The sequence below is a fragment of the Cajanus cajan genome, chromosome 4 (genome assembly GCF_000230855.2).
Source record: "Cajanus cajan strain Asha chromosome 4, NIPB_CcT2T_4, whole genome shotgun sequence".
In the NCBI taxonomy this organism is placed as follows: Eukaryota; Viridiplantae; Streptophyta; class Magnoliopsida; order Fabales; family Fabaceae; genus Cajanus; species Cajanus cajan.
In genome coordinates this window covers 8844641-8864191 of record NC_138520.1, presented here as the reverse complement: position 1 = coordinate 8864191, position 19551 = coordinate 8844641, and the positions used below count along the sequence as shown (strand labels likewise).

Below are 19551 nucleotides of genomic sequence, written 5' to 3'. Positions count from 1 at the left end.
AGTATTTATATATAAAAAAAGTAATGAATTTTTTCTTTAAAGATTTTAAGGTCATATAAAGTAATATTCTTCACACAATACAATCTATTATATATCTTAAGTCAAGATTTAAATATTAAACATCTTAAATGATATAAATTACTGAACTAATATTAATTTTTCATTAAAGTATTATATCAACTTCATTTATTATTATTGATTATAAATCATAGATTTTTAGTGTGTTTGGATGGAAAATTTAAATGGAGTAATTCATTTATTTAAAAATTTTCAAATTCTTTGAGGTAAAATACTTTGTTTAGATGGATAATTTATAAAGAATTTGAAATTCAAGTATTTGTGAAATTTTTTGAAATAGTAAAATTTCAAATTCTCCAAAATGAGTAAGAATTTGAAATTCCTCATATTTTTTCTTCTTCTTATTTCACTTATATATTTTATCTTATCTCTTCATATTTTTAATTATTGAATATTCAAAAATATATTTAAAATTATTAAATATTATCTAATATTAATCTTTAGAATTATTAAATATTTAAAAATTAGTTAATATTTATTTTTATAAAATTTAATTTAAAAATCTCAACATATAAATATATTTTTAAAATTAATTTTATCATGATAGAATCAAATTATCATATTTAACCTAACAATTTAAAATTTAAAAAATTTGAATTGACTTATCCAAATAAAATATTTTAAAAATAATAAAAATTAAAATTAAAATAATTGAAATATTAAAAATTTAAAATTTTTTAAATTTGTAAATTTTCTCGTCCACACGCAATTAAGTTTTTTTAATAATATAATTGAGCAACCAATTTTTAATTAGTGTGGCGCAAAGGCGAAAACGGAGAAGAGAGTGGTGCAAGGGAACACTGGAGCTTATGGTGCGGACCCTCTGCTCAATTCCCAATTCCCAATTCTCAGGCGTGCCTACGCTCGCTCCTCAGAAGCTGTGCGCACCACAGCAACCGTGATCGCCGCCACAGCGAACGTTGCTTCTTCGATGCCTTCCCCATCCCAAACACCACCGTCGCCGTCGCTTCCCTGCTTCCACTGTCACGCCCTTCCTCCTTCTCACAATCTCGTATCTACTCCCAAATCCCAATCTCAAATAACACATCTTTCTTTTAATAAGAACAAATTAAATATTTTAATTTATCTGTTTAATCTAATTTTGTTTCATTTTTATTGTAAAATAATACCGTAGGAAGACCTCCCTTGCCTCCAATCAATGACATGGACCATGGAGAATCGTCGCTCATCCCCTGCAGATAAAGTCGCTATAATCACCCTTAAGGTAATCACAAAACTTCAATTATGTATGATTATGATTATGATTATGATTATGATTATGATTATGATTATGATTATGATTATGATTATGATTATGATTATGATTATGATTATGAGGATATTGTGAATCAAAAGCTGCTTTTAGAAGCATTTACAAAATTTTAGGATTTCAATGTGATGTCTATTTTTGACTGTAGCTGCATGATTATAGCAAATCTCCATCAGGTGAAACTGAGGTTAAGTTTCAGCTCACAAGAGACACACTTGAAGCTATGCTGAGATCCATGACATACATCAGGGAACAACTAAATGCTGTAAGAAATTCTTTTATTTTTCTCATGCATGATCACGATGGATGCTGAATTGGAGAATTAACAAACTTCATACTAACACAACTTTGAAAAAGGCAAAGATTTAGGAATGGTTTTTTCCATGCTCATTCTCATTCTCGAATGTGTTTGCAGGTTGGGACTTCTTCCGGGCCCGCAAGCAAGAAACAAAAGCAGTAGCTTGTTTTCCAGTAGCTCCCAAGTCATGATACTTCATATATTAAGATAAATATCTTGTACTTCTAAACAACGATAATAAAAAATAGAGCTAGTAAAAGAAATGATAACTCGGATGTATGTTGTAATGGCATTTGCCTTTTGAATATATATTCGATGTTATAACTGATTTTAGTCCCTATATTTCTTTGATGAATGCCATTAAGTAACCTTCGTTATTATAAACAGTCTCTCACACATAAAGATTTATATGTGCGGGTTTTGCAATGCTTTCTCTTTTAACTTTTTGTTTATTTTGTGACAATGCAATAAATTTTGAAAATGTTTTCATCTTGTCTTATTTTCCCCCCTTTCTACTTATTCTCGCTTTGAACTTGAAGAGTAAAGCGAACTGCAAAGAAATCAAGAGAAGGTATAAGAATTTTCACCTTTGCCAGGTATAGGAATATTTATTAATTTGGGTACCCAAACCATTATCCGCATACCATAAAAAAAGCAACTACAAAATCTGGGCGAAAAAATATTATAAATTTTAGACAACTGCAAGCTGCTCCAAATGATGGAAGGCAATCTGGAGAATTTTGAAATTGAATGAGTTCAATCTCTTAAAAAATGGTTACCCAAGAGTCCTGGCTTCCTTTTGGTAAACCTTTACTCTTATTTAAACGCCATTATGCAGAAAAACTAGGCAAGATTAAGAATATATAATGTCCCAAAAGAACTAGGAAACCAAAGCTTATAAATCTAAACTAGAAATGCCAAAACATCTGGGGTTATATACACTACCTTTTAGAGGCTGATACATTTGGGGTCCAAAATTATGACAACCAAGGCACCGTAAAGATACCTTATAAAGAGGCATCAATCCAACGTGCCAGCTATCCTTTTGAGGCTGACTAATATGATGCAGTGAATATCTGTAAATGAGCCAAATTAAATAGACAAGAGTGTTCTCAGGATTAATTTCCGTTAGTGTTAAAATAATATTTAATTAGTAAAAATTATGTTCTGTAAGTGCAAATTAGCCTTGATTGTCAATTTTAAGATATTACATAAATCATGTTCACAAACCAAAAAAAGGAAAAAGGCAGAATCCTTATCATTCACTAATGAGTTTCCAAATTAAAATGGCTAGAGTCATTGATCTGGTCAGCAGAGGCACAAAGCCAAAAGTGAACACTGTAACATTCCCCGGTGCTCAATGAACAAAAAAGATTATAATTATTGATGTAAAGGCGAAGAAAAAGAAAAGAAAAATAGCACAACTGCTTGCTGTATACGCATAAACAAAGTCCAATCACCATTTCTACAATCAATGTATAATGTACAATAATCCAATTTCTTTTCTTTTTTTTGGACTACACAATGTGCACTTGTTGGAAACAAAACTCTCACTCTATATATGCCAAATAGCTCACACTCGGGTAAAATTGAACAAAAAACTGCACGCTTCAAGAAATAAAACCAAAAACTCATTCTTGAAGAAACCAATCCAGCAAAATTTAAGAAACCTGGCCTGACTACCATTAGCCAAGACATGATTGGTGGCAAGGCTAGATTAGATACCCAAATTCCCATCACTGACGAAAAAAGTAAAAAACATAAATGAGAACCTTACAACTCTTTCTGCTTGCTCAAAGTGTCTCAGCATCAATCAGAATCGCTTGAGCTGGAGCTGGAGCTGGAACTGGAACTAGATTTCCTACTGTGAGATTTGGCCTCATTACTGGAGCCACTTTTGGGTACATTTTCCAATTTATCCACTGGAGTTCTGCTCATTTCCTCAGAACTGGTTGCTACATCAAATGATTCATTCACCTTTGCTGAGCCAACTTCGTTTTCTTCTACTTTGACTGAAGTGTCTTTTAAATCCATAGAATTTGGCAGCTCCCCTCTATTACCTTCAGAGACTTGCTTTAAAGCAATGTTGATATCTTCTAGAGATCTGGCTTCAACAACTTGAAGATCTGATTTAAGTTTCGGATGATCTTTTGATTCTTCACTAACATGCTGATCCTTAATTGTACTTGGAAGGATGACCTCTTTAACATCCACTCCTTCTTGAAGTTGCTTAAAAGCCAAGTCAATATCTTCAAGAGATCTTGCTTCAAGAACTGGAATGTCCTGCTCGACCTCTTCTGTTTTTACATCTTTAGGGAGTGAACTAAGTTGAGCATCTCTAGTTTTCTCGTGTTCATCATCAGTATGAAGTGATACACCAGCATCAATCACACTGAAGTCTCCGACAGTGTCCAATTCGGACAAGAATCCTTCATCAATTTCCTTCATATCATCAAATTCATCAACATTTTCTTCAGTAACCTGAGACATGGAGCCATCTTCTGAAGCAACTGCAGTTTTTAGTACTTCATTTTGGTCTTCGTCTTCAACTTCCCTGTGCCTATTAACTTCCAAATGCACTTCACCAGTGGGTGACCCGAGATCTGGAGACTCATAATTTTCAGAGGTAACAGAAGGAATGCTTGGGGGAACTTTGTCAGCTGCATCATGCAATTCTCCAACTTGATCATTGGAGGTGCCAGATCCATGTGCAGATTCAACCTGGATAGTATTGGAACTCTGCAGAATGTTAAAGAAATTATGATCAGTTTTCTCAGCGAAAGAGTCTTGGATCAATAACCACATATTTTACAAGGCAAAAACAGCAGCAGCAGAGCTGGTATGAGCATTAGATGAAAACAGGTCACAAGGACAGAACATATTATTCATGTATATCAATCATGTGCTTGTAGAAATAGTAAAAGAATAAATAATTCAAGCAATTACTACTAAGAAAGAAAAAGAAAAAAAAAATTCTACCCACTTGTGTAATGAAATTCTTACAAGGCATCCTATGTGTTTTACATCTATTTGCACAAGTAATTGTTCTGGAGATTACCAATAGAAGACCTTTTCTTTTGTTTGATGGAGCAGAGGCTAAAAACTTGTGTGTCATCATTAATAAATTAGGCAAGCACAACCTATCTAATATGTCAACCTATCTGAATTGGAGAAAATTTTCTCAGTTTCAAGGATTAGCAATCTCAGTAGAAGATGGGAATTGAGATTTCCATGATAATATATGAGAAAAAAAAAATCAGGAAAACTGGAAAAGCCACAAGTTAATATGCATTATTTGGTAGTGAAAATCTGAGGCATCCACAGAACTAACAAAATTTAAAGGAGAATATTTTGTTCTCCTTCTGCCTTCAGGGTATCAAAGAAAATGAAAAAATTGAATGGCAACTGCATTTTATATGTTTTCGAACTATTTACTTGTTTCTGAAGGCTATTAATAGTTCATTTTCTAAGTTTCAGCGTAAAAAAAATAATCTAATTCAATATCTTTATGGGGTAAAAAGGAAGGAAAACAAATTAAAAAACAAAAAAATTCTTGGCTTTACCAAGAAAGAATCACAACGAAATGACTTTTGTTTTTTCTGCAGAAGACATCCACATCGAATTAATCGAAATGTCGAAAACATAATGTCTTCTTTTTTTAGTATATTACCCATTTTGGTACTAAAAGAACCGCTTGTTTATATCCTACCATAGTTATGACAGGAAATGCAAAATATAGATTCTGAATATAGGTCAAGTATGTAAGATCTTTTTCTTTCTTCCCTCCTTTAATGGAGAATCTGCCGGGACATGGTCTAGAAAAATGTTTCTTTGGGATGGTACTAAAATGGATAAACTGATATAGAGTAGACCAATATGAATCTGTGCAACTGTTATTGGAAGCGCATCAGATACTGGCAGTGAGACGATCCCACGATTTTAATGGCAAGTACTGATAAATAGCATCCCAGATTCCATATGGATTTACATCAGGAATATTATCAATAGGATGTGTCAAATCAAACAATACCACTATTTCCTTTTAGGACATCATCATGTGATTTTCCCTAATAAACAAATGGACCCTAAAAGCAAAAGAATTTCAACCATAGATTATATAGATAAATGGAGGCATAAATTGTCATGTGACTTACCTGACTTTCATCATGATCACTAGAAGATTGTGCAACCACTGATTTATCGGAGCTTGAAAGATGATTCTCCAAGTTAGAGGGAGACTTCACATCAATTTCATGTTGACTGTCGGAAGTGAAGGCAACTGTATTCTTATCCAAATCTTGGTGGATATCACGTTTACTTTGCTCCACAGAACTTGACAAGACTTCATCCTGTTGAATCTGAAGCATGCCATCGTTATTATCTGATGAAATTTTCTCTATCTGTTCAGTTTCTTCAGAATGCAGATTTGGATGAACCACTGGTGCTTGCCCTGCTGCTAGTGAAAACTGTAAATCCTGTGCTGCAGGCATGGATGAACCATTAGAAGAAATGTGGTGGGCATCAGAAGCCACCGAATCCAGCATTTCAGCTGCATCTTGGACTGATGCAGACAAATTTGCGTTATCAAATCTTGATACTTCATTGCACAGAGCACCTTCCTCCACAGATTCATTGCACAGAGCACCTTCCTCCACAGATTCAGAATCCATTTGATAATTTGAATCTGAAGAATCTACATTTTCTTGATGAAGAATTTCAGAATCAGCACGAATGTTGTTGGCTAGATCCTGTCCATGAACTAAGCCTGAATCAGTCACATCCTTTACTGATCCAATATCTGAAGACAAATTTGATTCCACAGAAACAGGGACAACCTGAGGCTCAGCCATTGTAGATTCATTCTGATCAACAAAATTTGGGGCAACTGCAGATAACACATTTTCAGTAACATAATTTATATCAACAGATTTCTCAGAACTCAATTCATTTTTAGCTTCCACACATAGTTCGGAAGAGTCTGCTTGAGTTTGTTCATGACCAGAAGTATTACCTTCCAGTCTGTGATTAGACTGCTTATCTACAATATTAGTGGTTGTTTCTACCGAAGCAGGAGGCAATGCTCTCTCAGAAAACTCCATAGCAGAATCAAGAGAAGATATTGAAGGATTCGATTGGAGTGTTTCAGAAGCCTGTGGACTAGTATCATAAACAGGTTCTCTGTGGTTATTGTCTTCCACCTCACCACTTAAATGCTGGAAATTTGATTCCTCCACTGAAGCTTGTGTTGAAATTCTAGATTCAGAGTGATGATCATCTCCTTGCTGCAAATTTTCTGTTTTTTCCATTTTCTCATCCGGTATGCCGTCAATTACTTCAGATAGCGAAGAATGGCTTGATCTTCTGCTGCTGCCACTTTCCCCATCACTTGGTTCTCTTCTCAAATGTGTTTCCCCTGCATTAAATTGTCCATGGATTTCAACCTCTCCTGTTTCGGTATAGAATTCCATCTCAGAAGGATCTTCCACCCCACCCAGCACTATTTCAACTTCATCATGACGAACATTGCTCTCCTCAACTTGTATCATCTCCACAGAATCATTTTCTTCAGAGGATTGGCTTCCATGTTCAACAGCAATAGAAGCATGATCAACGTTAGACATTAATTCAGTTTCTTGAGACAAGTCTTGCTCACTGAATTTCCTGTCATCCTGATCAATTGAACTTACAGATTCAGTATCTGGAACAGAACTCAACTTTGAATCACTTGCTTCACTTGATTGCCTCTGGAATGAATAGCTTGTTCCCTCTGAAGCCATCCTTTCAGATATAAAGACAGGTTTCCAATCATACCTTTCTTGCTTGGATAACCCCAACACTGATGGTCCCAAGCTGAAACTTTCGTGCCGCCGAAAGATGGCATCTTTTTGATGAAATCCTGTGAACTCTTGTTGAAAACTGTCCCCCTTAAGATCAGGTTTTTCTTCATTCGAGTCATATGGAATATCAAAAGGGTTTCGTCTAGGCTGTAGAATAGAAGGAGCAGATCCAGGAATGGGTGGTAATCCCATAGCAACATAGGAGTCATCTAGGAAATCAAATGGGTTCCGTCTGGTAGTAGCAATAGGTGCAACATTACAGGGAATATCAGCACAATCTAAGTCTATTAGATTCTTCTCATGCATCAACCTCCTTGCTCTTCTCCTAGCAATAAGATTCTCCAACCGCTTATTCCTTTCCAGCTCTAAATTTCCCAGATCCATGAGATTCTTTTGGTCATCCTCTGTCCACTTAATAGCAGATTTACTTTCATCATCTTTGCCACCTGCCACTTCTTCTTCCTCTTCATCATCATGTTCGTCAATACCATCGTCATCTTCAGCATCACAGTTGTTTTCTGTATCATCGTCTGATTCGACACTGTCATCGTCACTTTTCTGAGACCTCTCAGATGCAGCATCAGAATCATCACGGGACACCTGAGCCGGCTGTGGGGCATCTAGGTCTAGTAGTGGGTGGAGTTCATCAAGCATTGGAATGATGTCAGCCATGGAAGCATCTGGTGAAGAGCTCTCAGCCCCATCAGAACCTGACTCCACTGAATCATCCTCATCATCGTTTTCCACCTGTTTCCAAGATGAGCTGGCAGAAAAGTCTGCATGATCTCCATGAGTTTTCTCATTTTCAATTTCAACAATATCATCTTCCACTTTTTGAACCATGACATATTGTTTCTCAATAGCTTCATCATCACTTGAAACAGCTCCAGACGTCTGGTTCTCCTCATGAACTTCCCTGTTCTTTCCCAACTCAAAACTATGCAATTCCCTTTCCCTTTCCACTTCCCTTATTTCTTGCTTCTCAGGCTGAATATCCGGTGTGTTTTCATCATCCGGAGGCAAGTCACGAAGCAAGCCACGATCATCTTCGGCCTTATTATCCTTCTCACTAGCCAAACTTGCTTCCTCAATGCCCCTCTCTTCTACATCACTCCTATTTTCTGAATAACCCTTCACAAAATAGCTCTCATCTCTGTCAGCAAAAATAGTGTCACCCTCCGAAAACCCGGCTTGGAAGGATGAAATGTCATGAGTAACTTTCTCTTCTCTCTCAACTTCAGGCACATTTGGCTGCCCAAAACTGAGAAGGGTTCCAAGCAGAATAGCAGTGCAGACCAAGACAGGGGAAGCGGAGACCAAAACAGAAAACAGAAAAGGAAACGATCTGTACAACAGAAGCAAGAAACCAAAAAACCCCACAAGGAATGGATGGTTGCAAACTGATCTGTAACCACCTCTAATTGAAATGACAACAACTTTCCTTATTTTGATTCCAATTTCTGATCCCATCTTCCTCTTCCTCTCTCTCTCTCTCTTTCTCTCTCTCTCTCTCCTTGGATAACCCTCCCTCTAATTAAATCCTGGTTTGATTGATCAAGCATAAACAAACAAAAGGGTACCCAAATAAGATCCAATGATCCACCAACACCAGTTCCCACAAAAAGAAGAAGAAAAAAAATTGGAAATTTATCACAATTCCAGCTTAAACGTACCTCAACATGAATCAAAATAAACCCCACAGATCAATCCAGTCCCTGAAAAACCAATAAATTCAGGAGAGAAAAAATGATGGGGTGATCATAGTATAACCAAATAGAGGAAAAAAGGGTATGGAAAAAAAAACATTTTTTTTTGGAGATAATGACTCACCAGATATGATTGTGGAAACAAAAGAAAAAGAAAAACAAAGGGTAATTGGGAATCCTGTGCTTTACAATGTTTCTTCTTTTGTTTACTTTATGGGGCAACACATTGGCAACAGGAGCTACGAGGAGCTAAACGTGTCCGTTATGGTATTGGCTATGTGTATTTGATGGTTTGACAAAGAGAGTGTTGGGCGGCACGAAAAGAAGAGAAAGAGAAAGATTGAAGGAGAAGAAGAAGAAGAGAGAAGAAAAGAAGAAAAAAAAAAGAAAAAAAAAAAGGATAGAAAGCTATCATTACACTATTACAACCATTATAATTTTATTTTTCTTCTTATGTTGCTTTGTGCAAAGAAACCTTTTACTCTGTCATCCTTTCTTGCTATTTGAGATGTGTACAAAAAAATATGTGGGACAGCCCTTGGTAATTTGGGTGTAGGGTAATTTCCTTCCCATATTCGATTTAATGCATGACTAGGATGTTCTTCATCTATGTCTCTATATTCTTTTGAGGTAAGGAGAAATATGGAGTTCACATTTTTTGTTTTACTCATTTGAGAGTGAAAATACAATTTGATGGCTAATAATGCAGGGATATTACAAGAAATCAATAAAAAATAATAATAATAAACTCCAATAATTGATCATAAAATTGCATCTACCAATTTTGTTTACGAATTCTTTTAGAATCACGTAGATGCCATAAATATTACATATATCTTTCTACTTTATGTATACCCTAAAAAATCATGCGAGTGTAATTAGGTACAAATTTTGTTTTACTTTTACATAATTAGATCGCGAAAAAAATATAATATACACATATTAGAAAATAATTTTTTCGCAATTATCTAATCACAAATAACTATTTATGTTAAAATTGTTGACTTTTATAATAATTATTTAAAAAAAATTATACTAATAATAATTTTTAATTTGAAGTAAAACTTTTACATTAAAAGCATATAACCGTTAAACACTAGATTGAGCTATAGTTAAAAACTCAAGTCTAATCTAAATTAAGTTAGTTTTTACTTTTTAGGACCTGGATGTCAAGAGAAGATGAAAATTTTGAACCAAGTAAAAAAAAAAAAACATTGATGGTATATTTAAGTAACATGTTGTATGGTATTTCCCCGACCCATATTTTGTAACACTGACATGCTTAAATACTATAATCACCTTCTCTTTGTGTATTTTACAGATAAAATTATAAAAATATAAAGAATTAAAGATGAATGTTGGTCATGATCATTGCATCCTCGATGATATCAGTTTATTATTGTTTATTCCAGAAAACATGCTATTCTGTCAGTGTGTTGCTTATTCATATCAGTGGTTATTGTCAAACGCACATTTAATAAATCTTTTAAATTCGATTCCTGATTTTGGCCGGCAAGTGAAGTCTTTATGTTAATTTATTGTAGTTTACAAATAAAAATGATGTTGGAAAAAGATTAAGGAGAATGAGAATGATTCAACACAGAAAATATTGGAGTTGCAATCGGATATAAATGTATTGAATTAATGAGTAATTAGGTATTTACTAAGGTTTTTTTTAATATATAGTGATAATATAAATGAAATTCTTGATATTTAAAAACTTTTTCCCTCAAGTTTATTTTTCCACTTTAAGTTTTAAATTAAAGTTAGGGATTTATTCAAATATAAATTTAGAAAAGTTTTTCAAAATTTTTCTATTGAAAAAATTTCTTTAATTAATAAATAAATAAGAACTTAAAAAAAAAAAAAACAAGTGAGAGTTGTTTGTTAATTTTTATTTATTTTTAACTTAAAAAACTCCTTTTAAATTAAAAGTTTTTTTTTGTATTAAATTAAAATTTGTTTGATACAATTTATATATTAAATTTACATCTATAAAAAAAATTGATGATTCATATCACTCCATGCCATTTAAAAAAAATCTCATTTCAACTATTTTCTTTTAAAAATGACCTTCTGATATTTAACTAATACTATTTATTATTCTTTTAATATTTTAATCAGTAAACTTTAGCTCAAAATTTTAATTAATAAAAAGTTACAAGAAGTTACCATCAACTCTTTTGTCTTAATTTCACAAGAAAATAAACTACGCATCGATAATATAAAATAGTTCATTACCTAATCACAAGTAATTAAGTTTTAATTTTATTTACTTATCATCTAAAAGGTACTAAAATAGAAAGTGGTAAATGACAAAACCAGATAGTTATTAAAATGAATCACATTAATAAAATGTTTAGAGTAAATTGCAAGTTTCACATGAAATAGAATTGAGAAAGGCATTTTAGAATTTACCAAAAATAAATAAATAAAATTGATCCACACTCGGTGTATTATATATTAACACGTATTATAGAACATCAATGTCCTTATTTTCTTTAGAGAATATAAGTATAAGATCAAGATGTTACAAAAGCTAACCTACCAGTCTTAATAACACATGACCTTACAGAACTAAAGAAATCACTTTTTGTCTGTAAATTATGCTTAGCCAGTTAGTAAAGGATCAATCGATTAGCAACCTTTTTCCTTTCTTTCTATCTCTAGAAAATTTTTAGGCAATTTGTATTATAATCTCATCGTACTAATTGGTATGATTAATTCTTAAGTTGGATGTTTCCCTGAAAGAATCATGTGCTTTCCTTTCTGTAAAGGCACAACCACTTGCATACTCTAAAATGCTTATTTGATGATGTAATTTCTCCAGCACCTTGACACCTCATCATGACTAACAAATATATCAAAGAGGAAAATGATTTGCATCCACTAATTTTTTATGTTTAAAGGAAGAAAAAAAAAAGGCATTTTTGTGATAGTATTTCAGGCAGTGAATACAGTTAGGACTTAGGTCTTAGGTGGTGTTTCTCATCATAGATTATGACATTGAACAAACTAGTAAGAATCACTCTTTACCACATTCTTTTTAATACATTTTTAGTATTTGTTAATATTTATAGTAAATTATAAAATTATGAATATCGTTAAATAAAAAATGAAACCCATAAAAAGTGTGCTAGATGGTAAATTATTATCTAGTCAAAATCATCAAATGTCCATAATTTTGATCAATTTCTAAATGATACATATTTAAATTCATCGATTTAAAAAAATTAATAACACTTTATTACATGTTATATAAAGTTAATTAAAAATTATGTAGTACAATATCACCTAATAATTTATTGTGTGTCGGTAACTTTTCTCTACAAATAACAACCACAAACATTGAAATACACCCTATTATAACCTCACTCAAGCACAGATAAAGATAGAGGAACTGAGGGAGGGAGGGAAAAAGTAACATGAAAGAAATCTGAACTTTCTATTTCCTGAATGCTGGTTGAAATTCTCAAGCCATATGAGCCAACTCAAAGCCCTCAATTTTCAGTGAAAAGGTGCATGGACCCACGTGTTGATGTCTGCTGCTATGGACAGTGGACCCATATGGTTAATGGTTCAGATGCTACTCTCAAACCATTAGTACATAATACTGGTGTTAAAATTTCAGTGCTTGTGTAAAGTTTGAATGAGTAATATAATTAGAATTTAATAGTGATGCCCTGAGAGTGTAAAATAGTTTTATACTATCAATTAATCAGATATCACCATTAGTATGACTTTTTATTTATTTATTATAAATGTCATCAACTTACTGTAAATGATGATCTGTAATTAGATGGCAGTGTAAAACTCAGTGCATCACCTATTTTCCCGTATAATTAACCCTGCCAGTGCCTAGTTTTCTTGTGATTCACCTCTTCATGTCTTTTTTGGTTCATGAACATGAACCTCATTGGGTTCATATTGAGAACAAGGAATCTTTGGAGAAACTGCTTCATCACTAGATGCTTCATCCTCAGAATCATTGGTTCCTGACAGCACTGATTCATGAATTTCAGAGTTCATAAAACCGGGTGATGAACAACAAGAATCAAAAACATCAGACATGCTTCTGTCATCTGCTTTCATTTTCTGAGCATAAGCTTCATAGTTGAATCCAACCGTGTTTTTCCCACCAAAATAGGTTTCCAGCTTGTCCATGTCAAGGTGTTCTTGAATCACCATGCGGCTTCTTGGGTTGTCAGGGTAAACAAATATCACTTTCCTGTAAGTCTTGGGTTCCAAAAATGGCTTCACCATCTGCTACCATGAAAAGCATGCTTGTAAAACACAAAAAGAAAATACAGCAACACTGATATTAAGAATCTTCATGAACAAATTTCAACAGAAAAGGAGAGGAACAAACAAATTTCTGGCTTGTTTTTCTACTTATAGAGCACAGGACTCATTTGACCTATCACAGCTCACTTGAAACTAGTATTATTACCTCACTCTAGTTGGAGTAACATTCTCTCAGATTTAGAACCTGTTTGAATACAATTTAATAGTAGTTTTGCAAGCTGAAAAAGTTATTTATTATCAGTAGAGAAATTCTAGAAAATTCTTTTTAACTTGTATCCAAATAGACTTATAATGATTCAGCATGGTGAACAAAAAAGTATACCAAAAGTGTATCCAAACTGGGAGGTACATCATATGACTAAGCACTTAGCAGATGTATATGGACATATACAAATTCCCATCAAGTGCACATGTTTGTCTTCTCATCATGAAATAAGTTCATGTACAGCACCAGTCTCAAATATAAACAAAACAAAAAACTAATTCATGCTAATTAAGAAAGTTAATTAATATCATTTAATTTTATTAATCTCATTTAAAAATAAACTTTTTTTTGTTATACTACCTCTTTTGATTTTGATATCAAGAATAAAAAAAAAAGGTATCATTCAAAATACAATCTCAACCCAGGGATACATCAAGATAGTTTCATTAAATTGAGTGGTATTAATTAAGATTTACTTGTGTTTTAGATCACCACAGTGTTTTTTTTTATTTGCTTATATGCGAGACCAGAGTAGAGTTTTTAATTTTCACAGCAGAAACAACAAAAGATTCACAAGTTAGCCACGCAATTGTGACAAAAAAATTCCCTATCCATTTCATAATCAATATCAAACAACATCTAGAAGCAAATATCATAATATATAGAGCCTATGTATTTACAAGCTAGAGGTATTTTTAAAAGCTTTTCTACTAAAAATAAAGAGTATTTTCTAATAAAGAAGCTTTCAAAAACGCTTCTAAGTTTGTATCTAACTAGGCTCTATGTAAGTCTCATCTCACAAAATCCTCCTTCTCAGAAAACAAAAAAAAAAGGAACACAGTGATGAAGACAGGAGATATTATGATGTCTTACCGTCCAAAATGACTCAAACACTTTTGGTGGATTGTAAAAGATTGCAAGGCCCAACCTCTCAGGGTAGTGAGCCTGCAGGACTTGAGCAGCTTCCCGGGTGACCTTTAAAGATAAGCATGATGAACTCCACCCTTGAAAATCAATAAGCCAAACCATCTGTTCTTGATTGGAACTTAGATTCCATATGGCATTCTCCAAACAGTAAATGAGGTACTTGATCTGCATAGCTGATGAGTTTGTGCTCTAAATTGGATAAATTAAGTCTTAGTCAATGCATCGAAACTTTTCAATAATATTAGCAATGGCATCCAAACAACATGAAGGCTCAACTTCTATAGTACAACCATAACATAAATGAGGATTGAATATGTTTTTAGTCATTGAAAGTTTTTTATTTTTTACTTTTAGTCTTTGAACAAATTTGATTTGATTTGATTTTAGTCCTTAAAATTTTTCTCCATGAACAAAAAATGTTAACAAGAAAAAAAGTTCAGAAGTTAAAAGTGAAAAATCTGCAAAAATTCAAGAACCAAAACTAGTAAAATATTTGTTCAAGGACATGAAAATTGACAGAAGTTCATAGACTAAAAACATTTAATCCCAAAAATGAAATTTGTGCTTACTATCATCAATTTATTTAGACTACCTGAATACCAGGTCTAATAACAAAAACAATCCTTCCTTGCTTGTCCAAGTAATCAGCTTTATATAGCCTTCCTTTCACAGCTTCATGAGCTACATCATTCTAATTGCATAAAAAGTAGGGAAAAAAAGACAAATGTCTCAGTTGCACTTATCTATTTAAGAGCATACAACTCATCACTATTTAAAACCTTCCATTCATGCCCTGAAGCTATACAAAATAAAATCTAAGATAGAGAGTTACAGTGATAAAGCCACTGAAATTACTAGTTTGCATTGACAATTAGTACTACAAAATGATAGATATGTAAGTTTAACCAATTTTCATGTTTCATTCTATTCCAAACTGAATTCAATATATTCTATTTTACTTTTTTGAAAGAAAAAAAATTAATCTTGAATATAGTTTTAGTTCATCTAAAATGAACCAATTTTGATTCAAATTCAATCCTTATGAGTTTATTTTTTTCATTCTTCAAAAAAACTGAAATTCTTATTTTTGGTCCCTATTATCATGTGACACTTGTTAACTGATTACATATTTAACAAAAAGTCAAATAATCATCTTAGGTGACCATGTCAACATGCAATTCTGATAATTTTTAAAATAGATGTTATTGAGCTATCTTAAAATGAATGGTAGCAACCAAAAACAATGATTTCATATTTTGATAGGATGAGAATCAAAAAAAAAAATATTATAAGAATCAAACTTAAAACTCACTTATTTTATAAAGAATAAAAATATATTTAACCCTAAAAAAAATAGCATTAGATGCACACCCATTGAATCTTATCAGGCCTGAACTCCAGCCTCCATTTTATGGTGTTTTTCAACATCTTTGCAGCCTTCTTAGTGTTGTAGTTTCTGGCTCTAAGGTATCTTAGAACTGATGCATCCGAACACAAAGCAGAGAACTTGTCAACAATTGGACCAATTATCTTTTTGACTTCTCCAATCTAAGAAAAAGAAAAAAGAAAGAAAATCAAATACTTTTTCATTCAAAATTGACCCATAAAATGACCCTCAAACAATCCCTTAATTGTAGACTAGTTTCCCTGCTCAACCAAATTCAAATAGAAACTAGGAAGAGAATCATTTATCCTTACTTGGCAGTTGGCACCACTGACTTTAGGTAGGTTGTGGATTTTAAGAAAAATTAATTGATTTTCTAACAAATTATATAAATACATGCAAACTTTTGGATGGAAGATAGAATATAATAGAGACTTACTGATGTACAATAAAAATACGCCAAATTTGTCATTACACTTTCATAAACTAGGGCCAGATAGATTAATGTCACGTACCTTAACCTGCTCCTCTTGTGGAGATAAAGTTTTTTCAGCTGCAACTGATTTTGATTTCTTAAACGACATCTTTTTTTCAAATCAAATCAACCTAAAATATCCTGAAATATGGAAAAACCAACATGAATTGAAGTACTTCAACAAAAGTCCCATTGTACTCCAGTTAATTGCAGTTAAATAGACAGCTTCAACTGATGAAAAGGCACATTGGTGCTAAATTTGGAACTGAAAATTCCCAAAATAGCAATATTGCATTTTCATTTGTACATCATCATATTGATTAAGTATTTTAATTCACTTATGTTGATTATGTCCCACTTATTCAATGACTGTCTCCTTATCACTGTGTAGAGAAAAATTGGTAATAATTAATGGTAGCAATAAAGCCCTATAATCCCTCTGCCGCCACACATTTGTAAAAAGAAGGAAAGAATATACAAGAACAACAAATTTAACCTTCTGAACCTAATGATGAAAGAAAAATACCGCTGCTATGATTTTGTTACAACTATCTTTTGGCACAAGAACTCTAAGCTTCCAGGATGTTTTTTTTGTCTTGGGTGATGCCTAAAATTGATCTGAAAAATATTACATAAGGGTCATAACAGAGGACATATGTGATTATAGGATACCAAAATACATGTTTATCATTGATTGGTGATTAATATTGCAATCCAGGGACAATTATAGGTCTAATTTGGATCTTGGATAATGAAAAATAAAGTAAGAATTACAGAAAAGTAGAAAATGTATGCGGTATGCCTATGCATTTAGGCTACAAAGCTTCCTCAACATACAACATATAACCAGGAATAAGTGGTACCATTATTGTTTCAAACACTAGTTCACAATCTAGCGCATCCAATTAACCTTCAAGTCTTGCATGGATGTCATTGCTTATACATTCATATTCACCACAAAGCATCCTTTTCTCTAAAAAGACATAAATCACTTGATCACACATACCCTATCCAGAAAGCATAAACTCAGAAACCCCCCACCCCCGCCAAATCTCCTACCACAACTATCTCATACTCAATGAACTTGGGGAGATCATTTAATAAATACTTAAATATAAATTACTGAGATCTATTTCTGATCATTAAATAACACTAAACAAAATTTAAAGATGGAAGTAAAACTCCATTTCTAATCATTGAATAGCACTAAAAAACATATAAGGAAAAAACTGTAAAATACTTATAGATTCAAGCACACCAACACAAAGGAGAGAATATTATGGCGATAAATTCCTACAAGAATCACAACACAAAGGGACAAAATAAACACAGTTCAATTCCTCTTGTAATAGACCTTGCTTCAAGTGTAGTATGCCTCAGCAGCACTCTAGCGTGATATTGATATTGTTACATTAAAAAACGTAATTCATAAGTATTTTATTGCCTTGGTCGACCATGATTCAGCTCAACAAGTTTCATATCCAACTCACGAAATCATTAAATAAACAAGGATAACTAGTTCAAGTTGTTGTAGACAAATAATGACGTACACATTAATAATGCCCCATAAGAAATGTTACACCAACATGAAAACAATCAAAGCAATGGCATCATATTCATGGGCTCTTCACGTTGCACAATGAACAGTATATGCAATGATGAGTGATGAGGGCAAAAAGGGAGAGACAAATATTTTTTTTAATGAAAAGCAAGCTTCGAGAATATAAGAGAAGAAAGAGGATCATGAAGAAAGAAGAAGAGGATGTGAGGAAGGACACGTGGCGAACACAGAGAAGTGTAAGAACTAAGAACGTAACCAGCGGAAAATAGGTCCTTAAGATGCGGAAAAGACAAGAAATAAGAAAAGCTTACTCGATGTTAGGGAGCAACAACATCGGTGATGGATCAAACAAGATGAAAAGGAATGGAATTTAAGAAATTTGATTAAGGATGTTTGGCAACCAATTCAAACCGTCAGTCAAATTAATTAAAAAAAAATTGATGGAGTATCTCTAATCTCTATTCAATTTAATGAAATTTTATTTGTTTATTGATGAAAAAAATAAAATGATGTCATTTTAAAAATTAAAAACAAGCAAAAACCAAAATAAGCTACTCAAATCAAATGGCATTTTCACCACAAAAAATAAATTCACCAAAAAAATCAAATGGCATGGATAAAATTGGTGCGGTTTAAATTTGATATTATTCTCAAGTTGATTTAAATTGAATTGCACTTTTTTAATAATAAGTGAAATAGTTTTTTTTGGATAATAAATAGAAGTGTGGTGCTCCTGATTTCTTAGTAATAGTAAAGTGTTGTAAGAGTTCAACACACCTCCGAACAAGAATTGAATATCTCAAACATGAAATTTATAAGACTAGACATTTATAGATGATTCGATAATGGATGAGTTGATAAGCTCGATAATACTTGTTAGAATAAACTCTAATATAATCTAATATCATCTTAGGAAGTAGATAAGAGCCTAATTCAACTCTATAAAATCAATTTGTAAAGGTGAGGGTATTACAAATTTATATACTCTTTAATTGTTTTTATTTCTAATTGATGTGAAACTTGAGTTTTTTTTAATATACTTTCGTCAAATATTATTGGGTTTGGTGTGTGAATAAATGGTGGATGACCATTTTTAATGGTCTAGGATAGATGAAAACTAGGCTCTTCCCAATACATCCAACACTATGTACTTGGTGCATGTATTAATGATAGGTGACACTTTTAGAGTGAATTAAGATAACTCTTATATCATCTTAAAATATGAGTTATGGGCTTAATTCAATCTTACAAAATCAACTTATAAAGTTGAAATTATTTCCTACTTATATATACTATTATAATCTTATTCCTAAACAATGTGGGATATCCAACACACCTCCTCATGTCATGCTGAGGATTGAATATCTCAAGTATAAAGTTTGTAGGATTAGACATCAGCAAATGATTCAATAAGGTCTAATAGCAGATGGCTTGATAAACTTACTAACAATCAATAATTGATAAGATATAGGCTCTAATATGTTTTGATACCATCTTAAGAAAGT

General features: G+C 32.6%; 3 protein-coding genes across 7 annotated transcripts; 1 reads left to right on the top strand and 2 right to left on the bottom strand.

Annotated features, from left to right (window-relative positions):
* Nucleotides 1-820: 820 nt before the first annotated feature.
* Nucleotides 821-1974, top strand: LOC109802660 (protein FAR1-RELATED SEQUENCE 3). The gene is made up of 4 exons (XM_020364077.3): nucleotides 821-1090; nucleotides 1214-1303; nucleotides 1497-1613; nucleotides 1764-1974. The coding sequence occupies exons 1-4, from the start codon at nucleotides 1010-1012 to the stop codon at nucleotides 1806-1808; spliced, it is 333 nt and encodes a 110-aa protein (XP_020219666.2). The 5' UTR covers nucleotides 821-1009; the 3' UTR covers nucleotides 1809-1974.
* A 1108-nt stretch (nucleotides 1975-3082) lies between these two features.
* Nucleotides 3083-9619, bottom strand: LOC109801716 (cardiomyopathy-associated protein). Of its 3 annotated transcripts, XM_020362827.3 has the most exons (5): nucleotides 9314-9619; nucleotides 9157-9198; nucleotides 6658-9024; nucleotides 5801-6531; nucleotides 3083-4385 (listed from the first exon to the last, which is right to left on the bottom strand). In XM_020362827.3, the coding sequence occupies exons 3-5, from the start codon at nucleotides 8951-8953 to the stop codon at nucleotides 3456-3458; spliced, it is 3957 nt and encodes a 1318-aa protein (XP_020218416.2). In that variant the 5' UTR covers nucleotides 8954-9024; nucleotides 9157-9198; nucleotides 9314-9619; the 3' UTR covers nucleotides 3083-3455. The 3 variants fall into 3 exon arrangements, with proteins under 3 accessions (XP_020218416.2, XP_020218415.2, XP_029127941.2); XM_020362826.3 differs by having other exon boundaries at nucleotides 5801-9024; nucleotides 9314-9617; XM_029272108.2 differs by having other exon boundaries at nucleotides 5801-9198; nucleotides 9314-9618.
* A 2793-nt stretch (nucleotides 9620-12412) lies between these two features.
* LOC109802336 (uncharacterized) lies at nucleotides 12413-18257 on the bottom strand. 3 transcript variants are annotated; one of them, XM_020363658.3, is made up of 7 exons: nucleotides 18036-18247; nucleotides 17012-17103; nucleotides 16526-16626; nucleotides 15998-16174; nucleotides 15219-15317; nucleotides 14573-14815; nucleotides 12413-13452 (listed from the first exon to the last, which is right to left on the bottom strand). In XM_020363658.3, exons 3-7 carry the CDS (start codon nucleotides 16592-16594, stop codon nucleotides 13072-13074), a joined length of 969 nt encoding a protein of 322 aa, XP_020219247.2. In that variant the 5' UTR covers nucleotides 16595-16626; nucleotides 17012-17103; nucleotides 18036-18247; the 3' UTR covers nucleotides 12413-13071. The 3 variants fall into 3 exon arrangements, with proteins under 3 accessions (XP_020219247.2, XP_082928307.1, XP_020219250.2); XM_083072181.1 differs by lacking the exon at nucleotides 15219-15317 and having other exon boundaries at nucleotides 18036-18257; XM_020363661.3 differs by lacking the exon at nucleotides 17012-17103 and having other exon boundaries at nucleotides 18036-18248.
* Between the last annotated feature and the right edge of the window lie 1294 nt (nucleotides 18258-19551).

Coding starts and splice junctions, on each gene's coding strand:
- LOC109802660 (XM_020364077.3), top strand. CDS start 1,010: ATGCCTTCCCCATCCCAAACACCACCGTCGCCGTCGCTTCCCTGCTTC. Junction 1,091..1,213: donor TTCCTCCTTCTCACAATCTC/GTATCTACTCCC, acceptor ATAATACCGTAG/GAAGACCTCCCTTGCCTCCA. Junction 1,304..1,496: donor TCGCTATAATCACCCTTAAG/GTAATCACAAAA, acceptor TTTTGACTGTAG/CTGCATGATTATAGCAAATC.
- LOC109802336 (XM_020363661.3), bottom strand. CDS start 16,594: ATGTCGTTTAAGAAATCAAAATCAGTTGCAGCTGAAAAAACTTTATCT. Junction 15,318..15,997: donor GGCCTGATAAGATTCAATGG/GTGTGCATCTAA, acceptor TTATGCAATTAG/AATGATGTAGCTCATGAAGC. Junction 13,453..14,572: donor TGTTTGAGTCATTTTGGACG/GTAAGACATCAT, acceptor TCATGGTAGCAG/ATGGTGAAGCCATTTTTGGA.
- LOC109801716 (XM_029272108.2), bottom strand. CDS start 8,953: ATGGGATCAGAAATTGGAATCAAAATAAGGAAAGTTGTTGTCATTTCA. Junction 4,386..5,800: donor GTGATCATGATGAAAGTCAG/GTAAGTCACATG, acceptor AACATTCTGCAG/AGTTCCAATACTATCCAGGT.